At 45.5% G+C, this 18422-nt stretch overlaps 1 protein-coding gene across 7 annotated transcripts in view; it reads left to right on the top strand.

Moving 5' to 3' along the window:
* Positions 1 to 18422, top strand: part of ACACA (acetyl-CoA carboxylase alpha) — a 276125-nt gene that overhangs the window by 235938 nt on the left and 21765 nt on the right. For all 7 annotated transcript variants that reach the window (XM_043902905.1, XM_043902907.1, XM_043902908.1 and 4 more), the window contains 5 exons: positions 1284 to 1380; positions 4628 to 4724; positions 5610 to 5745; positions 13296 to 13473; positions 15862 to 15974. In XM_043902905.1, the coding sequence (XP_043758840.1) occupies positions 1284 to 1380; positions 4628 to 4724; positions 5610 to 5745; positions 13296 to 13473; positions 15862 to 15974 (621 nt within the window). The remainder of the gene's footprint in view (positions 1 to 1283; positions 1381 to 4627; positions 4725 to 5609; positions 5746 to 13295; positions 13474 to 15861; positions 15975 to 18422) is intronic.

Raw genomic sequence — 18422 nt, 5'->3', positions numbered from 1 at the left:
AAAGCAGATATCTTCTAGGTGAAAAGTTAAAGTCATTTATTAGAGGAGATAGTGCCACGATATTCTTCAAACTGACGCCCAACACGAGCCCAGAATCTAAACGATCGGCTTTGGGCTCACGATAGAGAGATAATTTTGAAATGGATGATCACATTTTACACGGGGGCCATAGAGGCAAGGAATGTAGAACACAGTAATTACAAGTTTAGTCTTGATAAAACACTCTCCATCCTGTTTAAGTCAGCAGAGGTTAGCTTGCTTGGATCCCCACTTTTAATTGGTTTTGGACTTGGGTTTTTAGGGGGCGGAGGGCCACGTTCAAATTAGAAGACTCACTGAGAAATGGTGAGCTGAGAGGGCAGCTAGGAAACAGCTGAGGCTGTTTGCAGAGGCTTTGATGGGTCCTTGGTCAAACATGGATACCTGTGGAACAGAAGTTGTTTCTCTTAAAGTAAGATGTTGAAAGTCATGTGTCTTGCCAGTGAAGTAGTTCCATGCACAAGGGAGGTTAATGACATTAAGTGTAGGTATCAGAACCTCCTATTTCTGATACCTTTTAAGAGTATATGGGCATGGCCCCTTCTTTTAGTAAGATTATCCTTTGTCAGCAGTAAATAAAGCAAGTGTATCTTGTTGCTTTTCTAGCAGAGAAGCTCTTCCCCAAATTGGGGTCCTCATCTGATCATTAATATTGATACTTATTTGCCTATCTTCATCTTTCCATTGAAAGAAAATCAGTGGAATCAAATTTTAAGATATTACCTGTAATAATTTAATCCTGTTTCCCCCCTTTCAAATGCAGAGCATGACTATTACATGAATACAGTTTGTGCTATAATGATATAATAACAGCAAACAAAAGAAAATCAGTGGAACCAAACAAAATTGTAAGCTAAGTTTTAAAGTAGAAATAGACATTTGGAAACATCTTTAATGACTTGGCTGCCTTCTGACAAATGTTTGTAGTGTTTTGCAAAAGAAGCCAGGTTATTTATTTAAAAGCACGCAAACTCTGCTAGCTGAACCCCATCGTTTAACAATAAATGATGCTTTCGCTGATAAATGATTCTTTTTATTCAGACTAGCAAATGAAATAGGAGATGAGGTCTGTAGGCAGATGAACATTGAGCTGCCTAATGTTTCTATCTACTATAATATGTTTAAAAACAACAATGGACTCCCCCAAATAACTCCTCAGATCCAACCTTCCATTCACCAGTTCTGGTGTATTTTGAATGAACTGATCGTCTTTGTTTTCTGTTTCCTTGCTTTCCCTTCTGTAGCCCAGAAAGGTCAGTGGTTGAGTGGATTTTTTGACTATGGCTCTTTCTCAGAGATCATGCAACCGTGGGCACAGACTGTGGTGGTTGGCAGAGCCAGGTAAGACCTCTTTTGTTTTGGAAGCAACTGAAAACAAGGTGAGATGGTTAGATAGCATCACCCACTCAGTGGACATGAATTTGAGCACACTCCAGAAGGTAGTGAAGGACCGAGGAGCCTGGTGAGCTACGGTCCATGGGGTTGCAGAAAGTTGGACAGGAGTTAGTGACTGAACAACAACAAAAACAAAGGGCTATGTGGGTTTTTTACCATTAATGCTCTCTTTGGCTAAAAGTCCTAGGAATACTGGATTGTAGTCATGCCCGGGGCAGCCTGACTGGAGCCCTGGTTCCCAGTGGTCATTCAGCATGTAACTCCAATGACGCGTTTAATCTGAAGTCTGGTTTTGACAACATTTCCTTTTCATAATGCCAAAAGCAAAGCTCTCTGGGGGCCGTAAAGCCCAACCACAATAGCCATAGCTCACCAGCGACACCACCCCCCTACCCCAGCTCCAAAGAACATTTTCTTTTCAGAGTAGGTTCCCATTGAATCAGACTCACCTACTTCTCTATGTGACCCCCCTGAAAGATCGGTGTAACCGGAAGAAGTTCCTTCAGGGCATCGAGATTATTCTAGTAACAAATGCACTAGACTGGCTTATCATCAGATTTGAATTACAAAAAAAAAAAAAGAGTTGACCTGAAACAGGAGTAAAATAAGCTGGAATAGTTTGCAGGAATACCTCTATTTTTCAAGTGGGAAATCGAAGTTTCTATTAAATTTTTAATACCCACTCTAAGAAGCGCTTCATTCAACAGCGGGCCCTGCACGGAATAATCTGTGCCGCTCGCTGTAACGAGCACCTGCCAAGGCTGATCTTAATCTGGCCCCGCGCCGCAGAGACACGCCGCCCCGGGGACCCACATCTGGAGCTTACCTGCCTCTCGGGGGCAATCAGTTTTCCTTATCTTGGTGAAAAGTGGCACCTGCTCCAGATTCTCAAGCACGCCACGTCGGGGGGAGATTTAGATTCCAGCCTCGAAAATAATTCTAGGCTTTGTGGTTGTCTCTGCCCAGCCGGTCAGCACACCTCGTGCTGCCAGTGACACAGAGCCATCAGATGGCAAATCCCACAGACGGGCTCTTTCCCTGTGGGTCTGAGTAAGAGTCAGCCTGGAGTCGGCCCTGACCACGGCTCCCTCCCAGGGACTAGTTCCCATTTTCTTCTGGCGTCCCAGACTTCTGCCTTGCCAGGGGCTTCCAAGTCCCAAGGAGGATTATTCTTTGTGCCTAGAGAAGTCCCACTGGGGAGAGAGCCCCTCTACTTGGGACCTATTGGTTTGTTATAGGGAGTCTTTGAAGGACACTGGGACCAACTTTTTGAAAAGCATCTCTCAACTATACGCTGCTTCAGTTTTCCCCTCTGTAAAAAACATGCCTGATTTTAAGCCTCAGATAAACCAAACCTTTGTTAATGTCTATAAGATCCTCCCGTGGGAAACAAGAGAATAATGCTTTCCACTTATGATGGGAAGAACAGGGCTTGTTCCACGAGCAAGATCAGTCAGACTTGGCTTCGGTTAAGTCTGCCGTTGTTTATTGCAACACCCACCCTGACTCTCTTTCTTTCCATCTGATGAGTTCTGGGCTTCTTACTCCAAACCACATACACATGCTCACAAGTATATAAAACACAAATGGAGCCAGCTTCTTTCTAAAGCAATGGTATTTCGAGAAATAAATATAAATGTATTCTTCTGGGATTGTTACTGTAAGTGCTGCCAAAACTCATCTTTGGTATGTATGTTTGGAATATGTGTGCTATTGGCTGTAAATTGTCTTTTATTATTCCATGGCACCTTGTCCAGGGACACACTATAAAACAAGATGTAGCATCTTCATGTGCTAGCCTGATAAAATTTATATGAAGTATAATAGAAAACAGAAGTTGTTCTGAGCTGTTTTCAAGTTCAATAAATAACTGTAATACTCGGATAAAGATGTTCTTTATTAGGTCACATGGGCCCTAATATATAAGTTATAAGTTACCGATTTAGGGTGGCTTTTGCAATTACAAGTTTCCAGTTGGATTGTTAATCATTGTGAACAGAAATATTTCTAAACCCTCCTGTGTACCTTCCGCTCGTTGTCTGGTTGTCTAGAGGGCTTTTGATTCTGATTCAGTGCAGGCAAGTGACAAGGGGGTGGGTGGTCCCCACTCTGGCCCCTGTCAGGCCTCTTGTGATGACAGGAATCCATCTCCAGTAGCCAGTGTGACAATCGAAGACCATCCTCCACGGAAAAGTTTGTTATGGAGATGCTGTGGGGAATGAAAGCCTGTAACCCGCTCCAGCCCCAACCCCAAGGAATGCAGCTCAGACAGTGAAGATTGAATCACATTTTCCAGAGTGAGGACTCACCCTGTACCTTGCATACTCGCTTGCGCTCACCCACTCTCTCTCTGCCTTCCTGATTTTTACTAGGAAATCTTTATGAGGACCACGTGTGGGAGGGTGTCATAGAGTACAGATGCAGAGGCTTTGAGCCCTTGAAGAGCTTTTTTTAAATTAACAGAGCATGGAGATTAAATATATTCTTCCAATATAGATCACCTGTTCCACCAAGGTTATTTCTGAAGGTTATCCCTGACCCCTTGCTCTTTGCAATGGAAGAGGAAGTTGAGGGCTTGTTTAACCACCTCCCGACACTTGGTGCATATCTTTCATCATCCCACAACACATCTGCAAACTCCCCATCCACACGCCCAGTGGTGAGAACTACTCTCCCATCATGTCTTACCTGGAACCCCATTATTAGTAGTCCATAGAAAACTACAAGTCTGTTACAGAGAAGTTTCAGGTTACCACCACCTGTCCAACCATTCCCCTCCATCTTTACCAAAGACCTGCTGTGAACTGAGAAATTTCACCTGACTACCACAATGATTGAATATGTGTGTGTGTGTGCAAGTGCACATATGTGCACACATGCCCTTGTGCACAAGATCTCATACACGTACTAGGCTGTTGAGTCTCAATGCAGAGGCTTCCCTGGTACAACCCTTGGTTTAAATTTATCCTGTGCTGGGGAATAGGAGTGACTCTGAGGGCACTTTTCTTCCCATTTACCATATTTACCAAATCTGTAAAGTAATATTTTACCCCCGGAAGAGTCCGATTTCCCCCTGACTCTATATTTGTTTCCACTTCCCCCTCCACCAAGGTGTTGATGTAGGATTGGAAAATAAATGATTAGCGCTAATGATGACGTCCACCGGGTCCTCACATGGGTCATTTTTTATCAGGCTAGGAGGAATACCCGTGGGAGTAGTTGCCGTAGAAACCCGAACAGTGGAGCTGAGTATCCCGGCTGATCCTGCAAACCTGGATTCTGAAGCCAAGGTAGGTCACCTCCAGGACTCTTGAGTGCCCATGCTTGGTGCTCTGTTTGCCCCGCTGCAGAGCCGTGGATGTACTGGGAGCATTGCGAACCACCAGTTTTAGAGGCCAGACAGCAGCCTTGAATGAGTCTAGACCATCATGTGCTTACTTTTAAGATGACTTGGAATGCAGCACAAGCTAAATTCTTAGGTCTTTACAGTGGTCTTACGGATGCTAGAAAAAGCAGTCTCCTTTCGTGGAGAACGTGGTCTTGCAGGAAGACAGCTGAGATGATGCTGTGCGCTCACTGGTCCCAGGTTCTCTGAGCACACACGTAGTAGAGATGCTCCTGGAATTGATAAGGACGCCTGCCCTCAATACCAGATGTGAATGCCGCAGTCCATCCTTTCTGAAAGGATGGATTAGGTTTTCACAGCCTGACTTGGGGTCGGGGGAGGGCCAAGAGGAGGTTATGCAGTGGGGGTCCCCTTGGGTGCTGCTGACTAAGCAGAGGACAGGGAAGCTGGACCAGGCACAGAGGTGACCACACGTGGAGACTCTGACCAGGGGGCTTGATGGAGTTGTGTAGTCAAGTCACTTCAGGTGGCCCTGGGAAGCATTGAATGAGAATGCCTCAGGTCACATCCTTCCCTTGGAAGCAGTAAGGTTCCCCCCTTGGGACTAAGGAGGGTCGGGTAGTAGAATCAAGGCTGAAAAAGAGGCATAATTAACAAAGTCCAAGAGCCAGGATCCTTCTTTTTTATTTCAAGGATGCTGATCTTGATGGACAACTTTGGTTTAATTATTTTTTTTTAGTTTCTAACAGTAAAATCCTCCCCTCTTGAAGAGAGTCCCCCTTCCAGCTGTGTCATTATTTGTGTCTTTCTCTTTGGCTTTTCCCAACAGATTATCCAGCAGGCTGGCCAGGTTTGGTTCCCAGACTCCGCGTTTAAGACGTATCAGGCCATCAAGGACTTCAACCGTGAAGGGCTGCCTCTGATGGTCTTTGCCAACTGGAGAGGCTTCTCCGGTGGGATGAAAGGTGACTGGCCCTGGGGTGGAGGGTGACCAATGCCCCTGAACCCTGCAGCAGAGGGTGGGGAGGGTTTATATCACACAGAGCCTCTGGGTGTCCTGAGCACATCACCCTAGGCTTTGGGGGGTTACGCGCCCTCTGAGATACCTTCCGAGTTGTAACTTGAATGGGAAAATTCAGTTTTAACTGCTCCATACAAAATTTCAGAACCATCTACTAGGGTTATCTAGGTGAACCACCGTTGGAGGTTTAGTGAGCAATGGACTTTATGATGGTCCTGAGTTGTGCTGAGTCCCTATGCCTTTTTTGTGGCCATTCTCTTTGTTGGTGTTACTCTTTTTTTTTTTTTTTTTTTTGGTGTTACTCTTTAATGCTCTACCCCGACTAAGATAGATACTGAAATTAGCCTTCACCAGGAGAAAATGAACAAATTCGATACCAGAGGGTGTTGTCGGTGGCAATCTGTGTGGTATGTTTTATGATGATCCGACAGCAGCCCCGGGCCTGTGACTCCAGTGTATTAGACCGTGATTAGGAAGGCCCTGCTCTGTGCCCGAACTGCCATTACCGAGACTCCTCCTCCGTGTGCCAAGCCACCGTGGACGGTTCTGGCAAATGTGCTCTCCCTCCCAGCATCGCGAAGCTTTCTCTCCAGTGGCCAGAGGTTCACAGCCGTGTGGGAGCCAGAGAGGACTGACTCAGGGCAAGCTCGAGAGTGGATTAGGGGAGGAGAGGGAGGGAGGAGCCGATCCTGTGAAGTGAATAGCGTGATCCGAGGGAAGGCAGAGAATATGTGAGAGAACGAACCCAATAAAGCACCCAGAGTAGCTTGGGGCTGGAACATCTCTTGCCTTTAAGGGAAGAAAAGCCTGGAGAGGTTGTGCTGTTACAGGTCATCAGCTGTGTGTGGAGGGAGTGAGAGCCTTCTGCCGACAACTTTCCCTTCCTCGGCCAGGAAAACCCCTGCACTGATGGCCAGCCTCCCTACCCAAACGTAGACGGCCAGGACAATTTTTGTGGGGGTTTTTTGTTTATTTTATTTTAGTTGAAAAGTCCCCTTTGTCCACATTTACCAGAGAACTACCCCATTTTGCACTTTCTTTGGGGAGACTTGGACTATACATGCAAATTAGTGTTTGTATACGTTCCTATTCAAGGTGAATTATTTTTTGACCAAGATAATAAATCAGTGGAACTACCATGAGATACTGAGAGTCTAGGTTAAACAAGTCAATCCTACACATTTTTATTGAGTTCCTACGTGCAGGGAGCTATGCTACTTCAGAGAAAACAAAAATAAGTCAGGAAACACATTGCCTGAAGGAGTCAAGAAAAATGTCCTATGCAGAAAGTTAAACCCATGATGTATAAACAAAATATCGCAGTGTTCAAAGGAGAGTGATACTGTATGGGGGGTGGGTAGCTGAAATCCCTTTCATTTATTTTTTTGTTTCTTTTTACTTCTGTGGCCATGACGCATGGCATGTGGGATCTCAGTCCCCTGACCAGGGATCATATCCACGCCCCCTGCTTTGGAAGCACAGGGTCTTAGCCATTGGACTGCCAGGGAAGTCTCTGAAATCCCTTTCCTGAATGTATGTTTGAGATTCATCAGATTGTCCTTGATCCCAGATCCCTTGGCTGTAAGATTTACATTAAAAGGTGCTTCCCAGGTGGCACTGGTGGTAAAAAACCCACCTGCCGATGCAGGAGACACAAGAGATGCAGGTTTGATCCCTGGGTTGGGAAGATCCCCTGGACTGGGAAATGGCAACCCATTCCAGTATTCTTGCCTGGAAAATCCCATGGACAAAGGACCCTGGCAGGCTTCAGTCCATGGGGTTGCAAAGAGTTGGACACAACTGAGCAAAAAAAACCCAAAAACTTTAAGACTTAGAAGAGAATGCAAGTGCTATTCCTCCTTAGCTATCTCTTTTCTAGGAAACCATGAAAAATTCACTCATCTTGACATTACTTAGGAGTAAGTCAGCCTGGCTACTTTGTCCCAACAAATTTAGGGCTCAGAAGATTGCTATGTGCCGCTTGTAGGGGAAGCTTAATTCTGCTGCACTTTTGGCTCCGGCCCAGATTGGCTGCTCGCCCTGTAACCATAAGAGCAACAACAATTAAGATTCATTGAGCTCTTCTCACCAGCAACCGCACTCACCATTTTACATGCATTATCTTACATAATCATCAAAACAAGCCCCTCTAAGGGGTGAGTTATATTATTATCCACAATTTACATAAATTGAGACTTAGGTTAAGTAAATTTCCTAAGATCGTTTAGCTAAAAAATGAGAACACAGATCCATTTTACTTCCTGCAGCACAGTTTAGAGCCACTAGCCAGAACAAGACCTACTATGCTATCCCAAGAATAGACTGTCTGGGTTCCTGAGAAAGTATAGTTGTCCACCTACCTCCCCTCTGCTTTGGGATGATTGTGACAAGAAACTGCAAGAACTCAGGAAATGAGTTACGGTTTTCTAATTGTAAAATATGCATAACATAATGTTTGTCATATTAACCATTTGTAAGTGTATAATTTGTTGGCATTAAATACACTCGCAATGTTGTGTAACTGTCACTCCTCTCTATACCCCAAACTTTCTCATCATCCCTGACATAAGTCTATACCCATTGAATAGTAACTCCCCATCCCCACCCCATCCCTAATCAAAAATGAATTATTAGCCTGACATGGAACAAGATCAGCTGTGTTTTCTGAATCTGTGGTGCTGCTGCTTTCATTTACACATCGCTTAAGACAAATAAGCTTTGGGGAAGACAGAGAACAGTGTGGAAGTGAGGGGGGAGGAACAGCCTCCCCCCCCATATTTACATACAGGTCAGGATGTTTCCTACATATTATCTCATGTAAAGGGACCAAAGCTGAGAATCATTCCATATCCCTTGGGGAGATGTTTGCAGTTTGGGTTTCAATACTGGCTGGGGATTATGCAGGGAGGGAAAATAAACAATTATGCCATCCCTGAGTGCACACAAACACACAGCCAGGAGCCGACTGCACTGTGGGTAAAATGACTCCAAAATTGTGTGTAATGAGTAGGAAAAGATTAGAGACAGCTCTTGCTATGCTGAAAATTGACATTAGTGGAGGGGAAAAAAAAAAAACTCTTTACTAGTCGGCCTAGGAGGTCTAATTCGAGCAGTAAAAATATAAATAAATAAATAAAAGCATGTCAAGATGGTATTGGTGCTTTTTTTCCCAATGAGTTCTATCTGGCCGGAAGGCTATTCAGCATAATGCAAAATTAAATTATAAAAACTGGCTGAATATTTAGATGGAAGAGCCATTTGGAAGCAGTTTATTTAGACGAACCGGCAATGACCCACAACAGGGAGACATCAAGCGTGAAATTTACTAGAAATTAGCACCAGGGTCCCAGCCTCAGCATGAATAGCTTGATAGGATGCAAATCCCAGTGATATTAAGCTGCCTCACTGCTGGTGCTACAGGGTCACTCTCAGTCGGCTTTTCATGTTATACTTATTATTTTTTCCCAGGACAGGTTATAAATAACAATAAAAAAAAACATTTATTGAAAACTTTAACTGGAATGAAAGTCTATTTTAAAGTCTCTGATTACTCGGATGTTGAAATACCGCGTCAGCGGGCCATAATGAACTCATAAGCAACTTGATGTGTCTGTGGCCCGTGTACGCCTGATGTTTACCTTCAGCTCCTGAGATAATCTCGCCCCAAGCCAATGAGATCTGTCTTGGGTTTTGAGAGAGTGGGGCGCTGCAGAAACACCCTACCCCCTGCTCCCTTGTTTGGCACATGTGGCCGCCACGGAGTGTCCATGTTGGGTAACAGTGAAGGCCCCAGACAGGGTTGGTGCCTGGGTGCCCAGAACACCCTGGGAAGGCTGTGTGATCACCGTTGACGCAGATGGGTTTTGCTCAGAACACTTAGAAATCCGCAGGCTCCCGCCTCTCCGAGGACGAACCTATCAGTATTTTCCATTCCCATTGCATTTCTCAGCCCCGAGAATTGACAGTCAGCATATGCATCGCTTTACAGTTCCCCAGACTGATGTCTAGCCGAAACCCTCGGGGATCCCCCTTCCCCTGCTGCTTCTCGCTCTGAAATATGAAGAGATTTCAAACAAATGTGATTCAGATTGTTGCTAAGTGCTTCAACCTGCCTTGCAGAAATGTCTGGTTTGGGGCAGCTGGGACCCAGTACAAGCATGTTGTGTGTAGAGTTTGCACGTGTGTTTATTATATTCTAACAGCCTTTGCTGCTTTCTGCGTGTTTTGATGGTTTGGACTGGCGGGGGTGGGGGTGAGGGGGACTGTTGATGGTCCAGGTTAGATGGGGGCATTGTTTTCCATCCCGAACTTGTCAGGTGCGGTGAAGCTTGATGCTTCTTTTCTGCTCACAGTCTTGGAGGCCTGAAGTTAATTGTTTGGCAGTCAGATCCAGGCCCTGCACAGAGCTGCTAGTACAAGTTCTGATATCTCTGAACATAACCAAAAGTCCAGGCAAAATTCAGCAATACTCATGTATTCATGTCTCTCTTGGGACTTTCATTTGACTCGGCTATTACATCAGATGCAGGAAAGCAGATTATTTTGGTCTCACGCTCTTTTCTCGAGGTAACAGTGGTGGGCTAAGAATGTAGTAGTAAAGGGGCTTCCCTGGTGGTCCAGTGGTTAAGACTCCGTCTCCCAAAGCAGGCGGCGTGGGTTCCATACCTGGTTGGGCAGCTAAGATCCTACATGCCTCGTGGCCAAAAAACCAAAACATAAAATAGAAGCAATATTGTAACACATTCATTAAAAACTCAAAAAATAGTCCACATCAAAAAATCTTTTTAAAAAATCTTAAAAAAAAAAAAAAAGAATGTAGTAGTAGAATGTGGACTTATGAGAGCCAGAAAGATCTGGGTTCAAAGTCTCAACTCTGCCTCTTACTTACTTAAGCCTCAGTTTACTCACCTGTCACTTGGATACAAGAAGAAGAGTTTTCTGATGATTGATTTATATGTGTGTGTATATGCAGTCATGCTCCCTGGTATACAGTAAGCTAGCTGTGAAGATAAAAAGAGGGACCAAAGTCCATTTCACAAAAATAAAATGCACACATACTCAACTTTATCCCAAACAGTTTGCTTATACACAAAATCAAGGTTTTTTAAATTATACATGGGAAGTACATTTTCAATAAAGTCCTCTCCTTTTTTGGGAGCTGGGTCTGTTCTTCGTAGCACAGAGCTGGATTTTGATGTAGACATATCTTTAACGGAGCCAACTTCTCCAGTGGGCCAGTGGTTAATAGTTTGCTTTCCCCCGCAAAAGGGCGCAGGTTCGCTCCCTGTTTGTGGAACTAAGATCCCATATGCCTCACAGGCCGAAAACCAGAACGTAAACAACAGAAGCCATATTGTACCAAATTCAGTGAAGACTTAAAAAACCCAAACCCAACAGAAGTGAGCGAAGAGGCTCGAAACGCGGTGATTTACCTCTTGACTTACTTTTTTGTTTTTCACATGGAATGACTGTTTTGCGCCGTTTCCTGTCGTTCCACCTTGTCATTTCATCTCCGCTTCCCATTTCTTCTCTGCGCCTGGTACCACTCAGGGCCACTCCTTTCTGTCTCTCAGTTTCTGAGACTGTACTCTTGGCAGCACTGAAAAATGTACTGCTAATTACACAATTATTTTATTATGTAGCTCTGGTTGAAATATCCACTAAAGAATTAATTTAGTTAAAATAATTTGAACTGAGCAATTATTTTCATAACCACGGAATTAGCGTAAAGCGCTTAAAGTCCTTTATTCCCTGCTCTTCACGCAGCAGTTGTGTAATTAGCAGTAAATTTTTGGGGTCTTTGCTTTCCTCCCAAAGGAATAAATGTCTTTGTTCTGATCACATACAGAGTTTATGACCATTCACATTCCACATAGAGTTGGGAGTTTTTCCTGGGGCAACTTCTGAATTTGGGGGATTCCTTCACAGACCAGCCAGCCAGGTTGGAGCAATGGAGGCGTACTTCCCTCCACAGTTTCCTTGGAGAGAACTGTGCTCACTGATGATTCACATAGAGAGAGGGCCATTTTTACTTCGGAGAAGGTAGCAGTTTAATTTGCCAGTAACTACAATGAAAGTAATTTCTCTTTGCTCTTAAGTTCCTGAAAAAATCCTTCTTTACTTTGGCTCTCTAGACTGATTTATTCCAAATTGAGATCCTCTCTTTGATAGGAAAGTTTGAACTCAGTTGAACCTGCTATTTGGTGTTTCAAAGGATCCATTGTGGTTCCACTGAAATACTCATTAAACATCTGGAATCATAAACCTAAAACTTTAGCAGTGTTTAGACTTCAGTGAGCTAGGAAATGGGGAAAAGCCATAAATTATTGGGAAATAAATAACTGATCCCGCTTTCCAAGGACTGACTCTATTTTCACACCAGGGGTCCGTTTTCTTCAGGCTGCTCCTGGCCTTGGCTGGGGGGTGGAGGGGAGGGGTGTTACAGAGCATGCTCTTTTGCAGAATAAAGAGGTGGTTCCTCTTTTCCTGTGGTTGTGTGATATTTCTAATAAACACATACACATTTAAAAATTTTTTCTCTCATTGATACCCTGATAAAAATGCAGCTGATAAAGAATTATTTTTTTCTTTCTCACCATATTTTTTTGCAAAGCATGCATGTACTCATTCATTTATTCAGCAGACACTTTACTGAGCACCATGTTCCAGGCACCGGCCAGGACCCTGGGGATGCACAGATGAAAGATGCAGTTTTTTGAAGATAAAATATTTGAAGGATCCAGTTTCATTAGCTGTGCATTCAGAGGGCTTATCATATGCTAAGTATCATGAGAAGAATTGAAAAGAGCTTGAATAGTTCCTTCAGAAAACTTAATGTAGTGAGAGAGATCACATATTGACATGAAAAATACTCAACACTGGTAGAGCGAGTGTGAATTAATGTGGTGAAACCTGAGTACAGAAATTCAGGGAAGATGTAAAATGGAGATGCAGTCCATAGGGCCTGCACCCTGTATCTCGTGAAAGACAGTACACTTTTTTTTTTTAAGATTTATTTATTTTAGTTTTGGCTGTGCTGGGTCTCCGTTACTGCGAGGTCTTTCTCTAGTTGCGACAAGCAGGGGCTCCTCTTCGTTGTGGTGTGTGGGAGTCTCGTTGCGCTGACTTCTCTTGTTGTGGAGCGCAGGCTCAGCAGTTGGGGCACACAGGCATAGTCGCCCTGTGGCGTGTGGGATCTTCCTGGACCAGGGTCGAACCTGTGTCCCCTGCATTGGCAGGCGGATTCTTAACCACTAGACCACCAGGGGAACCCAGGCAGTGCACAGCTGGCGTGCTTTTGAAGATCGCCTGGGGTCTTAAATAGGACACAGCTGGGGACACCAGCCTCTTTAGTCTCCAGGACCTGGGGTGGCTGCACCCCCAGACCGGTCACCTCTGGTCACGAGCAGCCTTATTTATTTCTCTGTGTACCGTGATGGGAACGGTGTTTGGAAGTACCGCTTCATGGCCTCTGATTTGTCTCTTTCTCCCCAGATATGTACGACCAAGTGCTGAAGTTTGGCGCTTACATTGTGGATGGCTTACGGGAGTGCTCGCAGCCCGTGATGGTCTACATCCCTCCACAGGCTGAGCTCCGAGGTGGCTCCTGGGTGGTCATTGACCCCACCATCAACCCGCGGCACATGGAGATGTACGCGGACCGAGAGAGCAGGTAGCGATTCTTCCTCGCTTCTTCTCGCTGCCCGTGGGGAGCCTCTAGCTGTTGGGTTTCCTCTTGGAGAGCCTGTCTAACCAAGGGGCCTTTATCTGCCTCAGACTGTCCCCAGAGGGCTCCAGGGTCACAAAGCCAGGCTTTCTAGGTAGCCTCCGCCAGCACGAGAATGGAACCAGGCTGGAGTCAGACTCTCCCAGTGTAACCCCCCACCCTAGATCCTTTTACAATGAAATTCTCTACCCGGGCACCCCCAGACTTGAGAGACACTCTCCTGTTGGTTGTTCAGATAGACCTATTCAGTATCTTTGTTTCTTTTTTTTTTTTTAAGATTTTTTTTTTTTCTTAATATGGACCATTTTTAAAGTCTCCTTTGAATTTGTGACAGTATTGCTTCTGTTTCATGTTTTGGTTTTTTTGGTCACGAGATGTGTGGAATCCTGGCTCCCTGACTAGGAATCGAACCCACACTGCCTGCTTTGGAAGGCGGACTCTCAACCACTGGACTGCCAGGGAAGTCCCTCACTATCTCTTTCTTAGGTGTGTGGCAGAGGTAGCGTACAGCGAGGTGGGGCAGAGGGACAGAGTTGTTAGTCTGGAGTCCTGGAGTCTTCACCAGACCCTGCCACAGGCTAGAGGGGACCTTGGAGCAGTCCTCACTCTCCCTGAGCTGCTTCCCCTTGTCTGTGGGACGAGCTGGATGGCCATCGAGGTGCTTCGTGGCCCCCACATTCTGTGGTTCCAAGCAAAGCTTCTCCCCCACGGCCAGTGCCTCGCTCGAGGCTTGGAGAGCACAGTGTTCGCAGCACGCAGAGCACTGCAAGTAAAAATCCCAAGCTTCCGTTAGGCATTGGCGCCTGAAACAAAATGGACCAAATCCAACTTCCTTTCATAATCTGTTTTCAGCCCTTTCATAAATCTTGCATCATATTTCTGTGACATTTTCCATGCCAGTCCCTATAGCCAATCATTTGTTAGAACACGTATGTCTCCCTTTTCCCCAAAATTTCAGCCTCTTACTTCAAAAGCTGCCTGAGAATCCAGTGGTTTTATTGTCAAATCGCTATGCTAACGTTCTATACTTAAGAACTGACTTTTAAGTCCCAGCTTAGCCGCTGATCTTGTATCAGATTGGAGACGATTCCTCTGCAGAATTTAGAACAAGACTGTCTGGTTTCAGGTCCAGCTCTACCACTGGTTATCCTTGGACAAGTCTATTAACATCCCCTACCTTAGATTCCTCCTCTGTGAAATGGGGATGATAGTACCTTACCTCAGAGTAGACATAGACTGGGCATGAGACTGTCATGAAGATTTGTATGCCAGCAGTTACCAGCAGTGCCATGCACTGAGTAAGCATTGGCTGTGTGTGTGTGTGTCTGTGTCTGTGTCTGTGTGTGTGTGTGTGTGTGTGTGTGTGTACACCCACATATCCACCAGTGAATGTGTTAGTCGCTCAGTCGTGTGGGACTCTTTGTGACCCCATGGACTGTAGCCTGCCAGGCTCCTCTGTCCATGGAATTTTCTAGGCAAGAATACTGGCATGGGTTACCATTTCCTACTCCAGGGAATGTTCCCCACCCAGGGATCGAACCCACATCTCTTGCATTGCTGCATTGGCAGATTCTTTATCATTGATGCCACCTAGGGAGTCACTATCTGTGTGTATATATATATATATATATATTTTTTTTTTTAATAAAACCTTCTACATTTAAAAAATTATGTGTATATATGTATGTATAAAATAATATACATATGTATGTAATTTTTTTAATGTGTAGAAGGTTTTCTTAGAAGAAAGGTGTTTAGGGTGAACTTCCTGGTAATGGAACATCATCAGTAGGTACTAGAAGTGACCCTGAAGCCCTTCACTTTGCCATTTCCATGGCGTCAGGCTGACCGTTTCCTCTCCCGCTTAGCCTGGCCCCGTGAGCCCGAGTACAAACAGCAGGCTGCCGTGCGTTTGTGGGACTGGTCGGCACCCACTCCCCTCGTTGCACAGCATGCGTGATGGAGATTGTTCAACTGTCAGTGCGCCTACATCAACCTTTTTTTTCTTCTTTTTCTGGAGAATGTGACTTCTTTTACCATTATCAGCTGTAGATGGTGGAACCTGTATTCTTCTCCCTTTGAGATGGAAGTAGACTGATGTCATAATGAGAATTGTTTTATTTGCTTTCTGCCAGGCCTCTCTCGCAGCCCACTTAGACGTTTCTCTGGTACCTGCCCCTCTCCCCGGGGTTACCTCTGTGAACTGTGGGTGGGCAGAACCATAACGAAGCTGTTTCCTGGTTCCACAGATTGTAACCGGCCTCTTTCTGTTGTCTCCTTTCGTTAAGGTGTCTGTATTTCTGTTTTGTCTCCTTTCTTTTCTCTCTGATCCAGGGGATCCGTCCTGGAGCCAGAAGGGACAGTAGAAATCAAATTCCGCAGAAAGGATCTGGTGAAAACCATGCGTCGGGTGGACCCAGTCTACATCCACTTGGCTGAGCGATTGGGTATGTCTGCTTGTCCTCCTGGCAAGTCAATGAGCCATTCAACTGATTTGTAATGAGTGCGTTCATAGGCCAGGGGAGGAGGTACTGAAGCATTTGATCAAATTCATGATAATCTTTATTTACTGTCCTCTCTATGGTAAGAACCCTGGTGGAATGAAACAGTGTGTGTAATGGGAGGGGAAGTGGGCCCTAAAGAGGCAAAAGTCACCTGATTTTCCTTCTGACATTTCCTTGTACTCCAAGCAGCCCATCTTTCAGGCTTGTGGATGTCCTTGTCCAGAAGGGTCAGTGGGGCACTGCTGTTGGCGGCAGGCTGGCCAGGCAGGAAGCATGGTCAGCCTACGTACCCTGTTCCTGCTCGTCTCTTTGGACGAGCCCGCCTCATTGCTGGGGGGTGTAAGAGTCCGTGTCATGGGATGGGAAAGCCACAGCCCTGGCCCAGCGGCATGCTAGGGCCATCCTGAGCTGGGGAAGTGGAAGCTGAGAGTGTGCCCTGTGCATGGACCAGGCAGCAGTGCCCGTGAGCATCTGTGCTCCGTGCATCCAGCCATTACCGTGTTGCTCTCTTGTTCCCGGGGCTTTTGGAAGGCTCTTGGGGTTTGAACATTGGACTAAACCGTGGGAGCCCTGTGTTGAGTCCAGAGCCTGAAAGAGTTTCCGAGTCTCTTAAAACACTGATTTTCTGCCCAGGTCTCCCACTAAGATCTTTGCTATGTTAGTAAAAGATCATGACTTGAGGTTCTTTTGTTTGTTGGTTTGGTTTGATTTTGTTTTTTTCTAAAGGAAAAGAGAGATTGTTTTTAAAAGGTAGTGAAATCCAGTGAATGGAAGACGTAAAACAAGAGATGCTAGCTCTTTATGTTCCAAGTAATAGTTTAATTAGTAAAGTACCACTGGTGAACCCTTAACATCCTCACCATCTAGAGACACAGAAGCTTCTGGTGTGTGCCCGGCCTCACTCTGGAGCCTGCACACCCGGTCATCTGGAGCCCTGAGCCATGCATCCGACTCTGTGCAACCCCACGGGTGGTGGCCCTCCAGGCTCCTCTGTCCATGGGGCTTTCCAGAGTGTTTGCTGTACATAGCGACTCGGGCTACCGTGAACCCTGTTCGTGTCCATCGTTTGCCGTTAGGAAACAGCTGCCAGTGACTCACTGAGCGCAGCCTGATCCTTTTATAGGACATGCACTCAGACAACAAGGAATTGGCCAAGTTGTTTCTAAATCTATTGCCACCCAGAATTGTTGAGGTGGTTTTTTTTTTCCCTCTTTCTTCTCCAAACAGGATAATTACTTCTGACCAACCCCATACACTTTAATTAAAGTAACTGCAGCTCAAGTGCAAGTTCCTCAGAACTGTACACAGAGAGAGCTCTAACAGCTTCAGCCACTGATAAGCATCTCGCTCAGATGCTCATAATTGCTCCCAGCGTCCAGCGATCGTTGCTGCAGTTTTTACCCCTCATTCCGTACAAAGGCAGCAACGCCACAATTGCAGGACACCGAGAATTGCATAATTTTCTCTCTCTCTCTCTTTTTGTCTTTTTTCCTTTTTCTTTTTCCTTTTTTTTTTTTTTTGCTGGTTTTCTTTCTGGCCAATTTAAAATTTGTCAAAGTCGGTCTTCTTCTGGATCACTGCCCTTTGATATTTCGCGCACTCCATTTGCCACAAACAAGCCGCAGGGCCGCAGTTCATGCTGACTCCAGCAGAAGCAGAGAGAGCCCCATTTATCTTACACTGCCTGCTGAATTCCTCCTCATTAACTGGGGGTTCACTGCCTCTTCTTAACCCCCCAATGGCTGTTATCATCTCTTCAGAGTAACTGGGTGATAGGCAGAGGGATCCTCTCCGACATCTGTTTGCAGAGTGGCTAGAGGGTGAGGGGTGTGGGGCTGAAGCTTCTTTCTCTGGGAGGCAAGTGACATCGCTCCCACCTTCACCCAGCACCTTTCAACTTTTGAAACGTGGGAAGGGGAAAAGGAGGAGCTTCCCAAATGATGGCCATTTAATCATTTGTTACAAATCATCTCATTATCAATTTCCGATCCACGTTGAAGAAAACCATATTTATTTAACCTTGACCAAAATGGCACAAGAGAAAGACTCCTCAGTGAGCTAAAGATGAAGCAGGCTCTGGCCTGGGGCAGCCTGGGACATGAGCAGTGGAGCTGGAGGAAAGATGAGAGAAAGTGAAAGTGTTAGTTGCTGAGTTCTGTCTGACTCTCTGCGACCCCATGGACTGTAGCCCACTAGGCTCCCCTGTCCATGGAATTCTCCAGGCAAGAATACTGGAGCGGATTGCCATTTCCTTCTCCAGGGGATCTTTCCCACCCAGGGATCAAACCCGCATCTCCTGTGTCTCTTGCTTGTACATGTGGAATGAAATAAGTGTGTACAAGTCCTGGGTGTGTTGCTTGAGGAAGGTTGTTGAACTTCTCTGAGCATCCG

Source organism: Cervus elaphus, chromosome 5 (genome assembly GCF_910594005.1).
Source record: "Cervus elaphus chromosome 5, mCerEla1.1, whole genome shotgun sequence".
Taxonomy (NCBI): Eukaryota; Metazoa; Chordata; class Mammalia; order Artiodactyla; family Cervidae; genus Cervus; species Cervus elaphus.
This window is presented reverse-complemented; position numbering and strand designations above follow the sequence as displayed.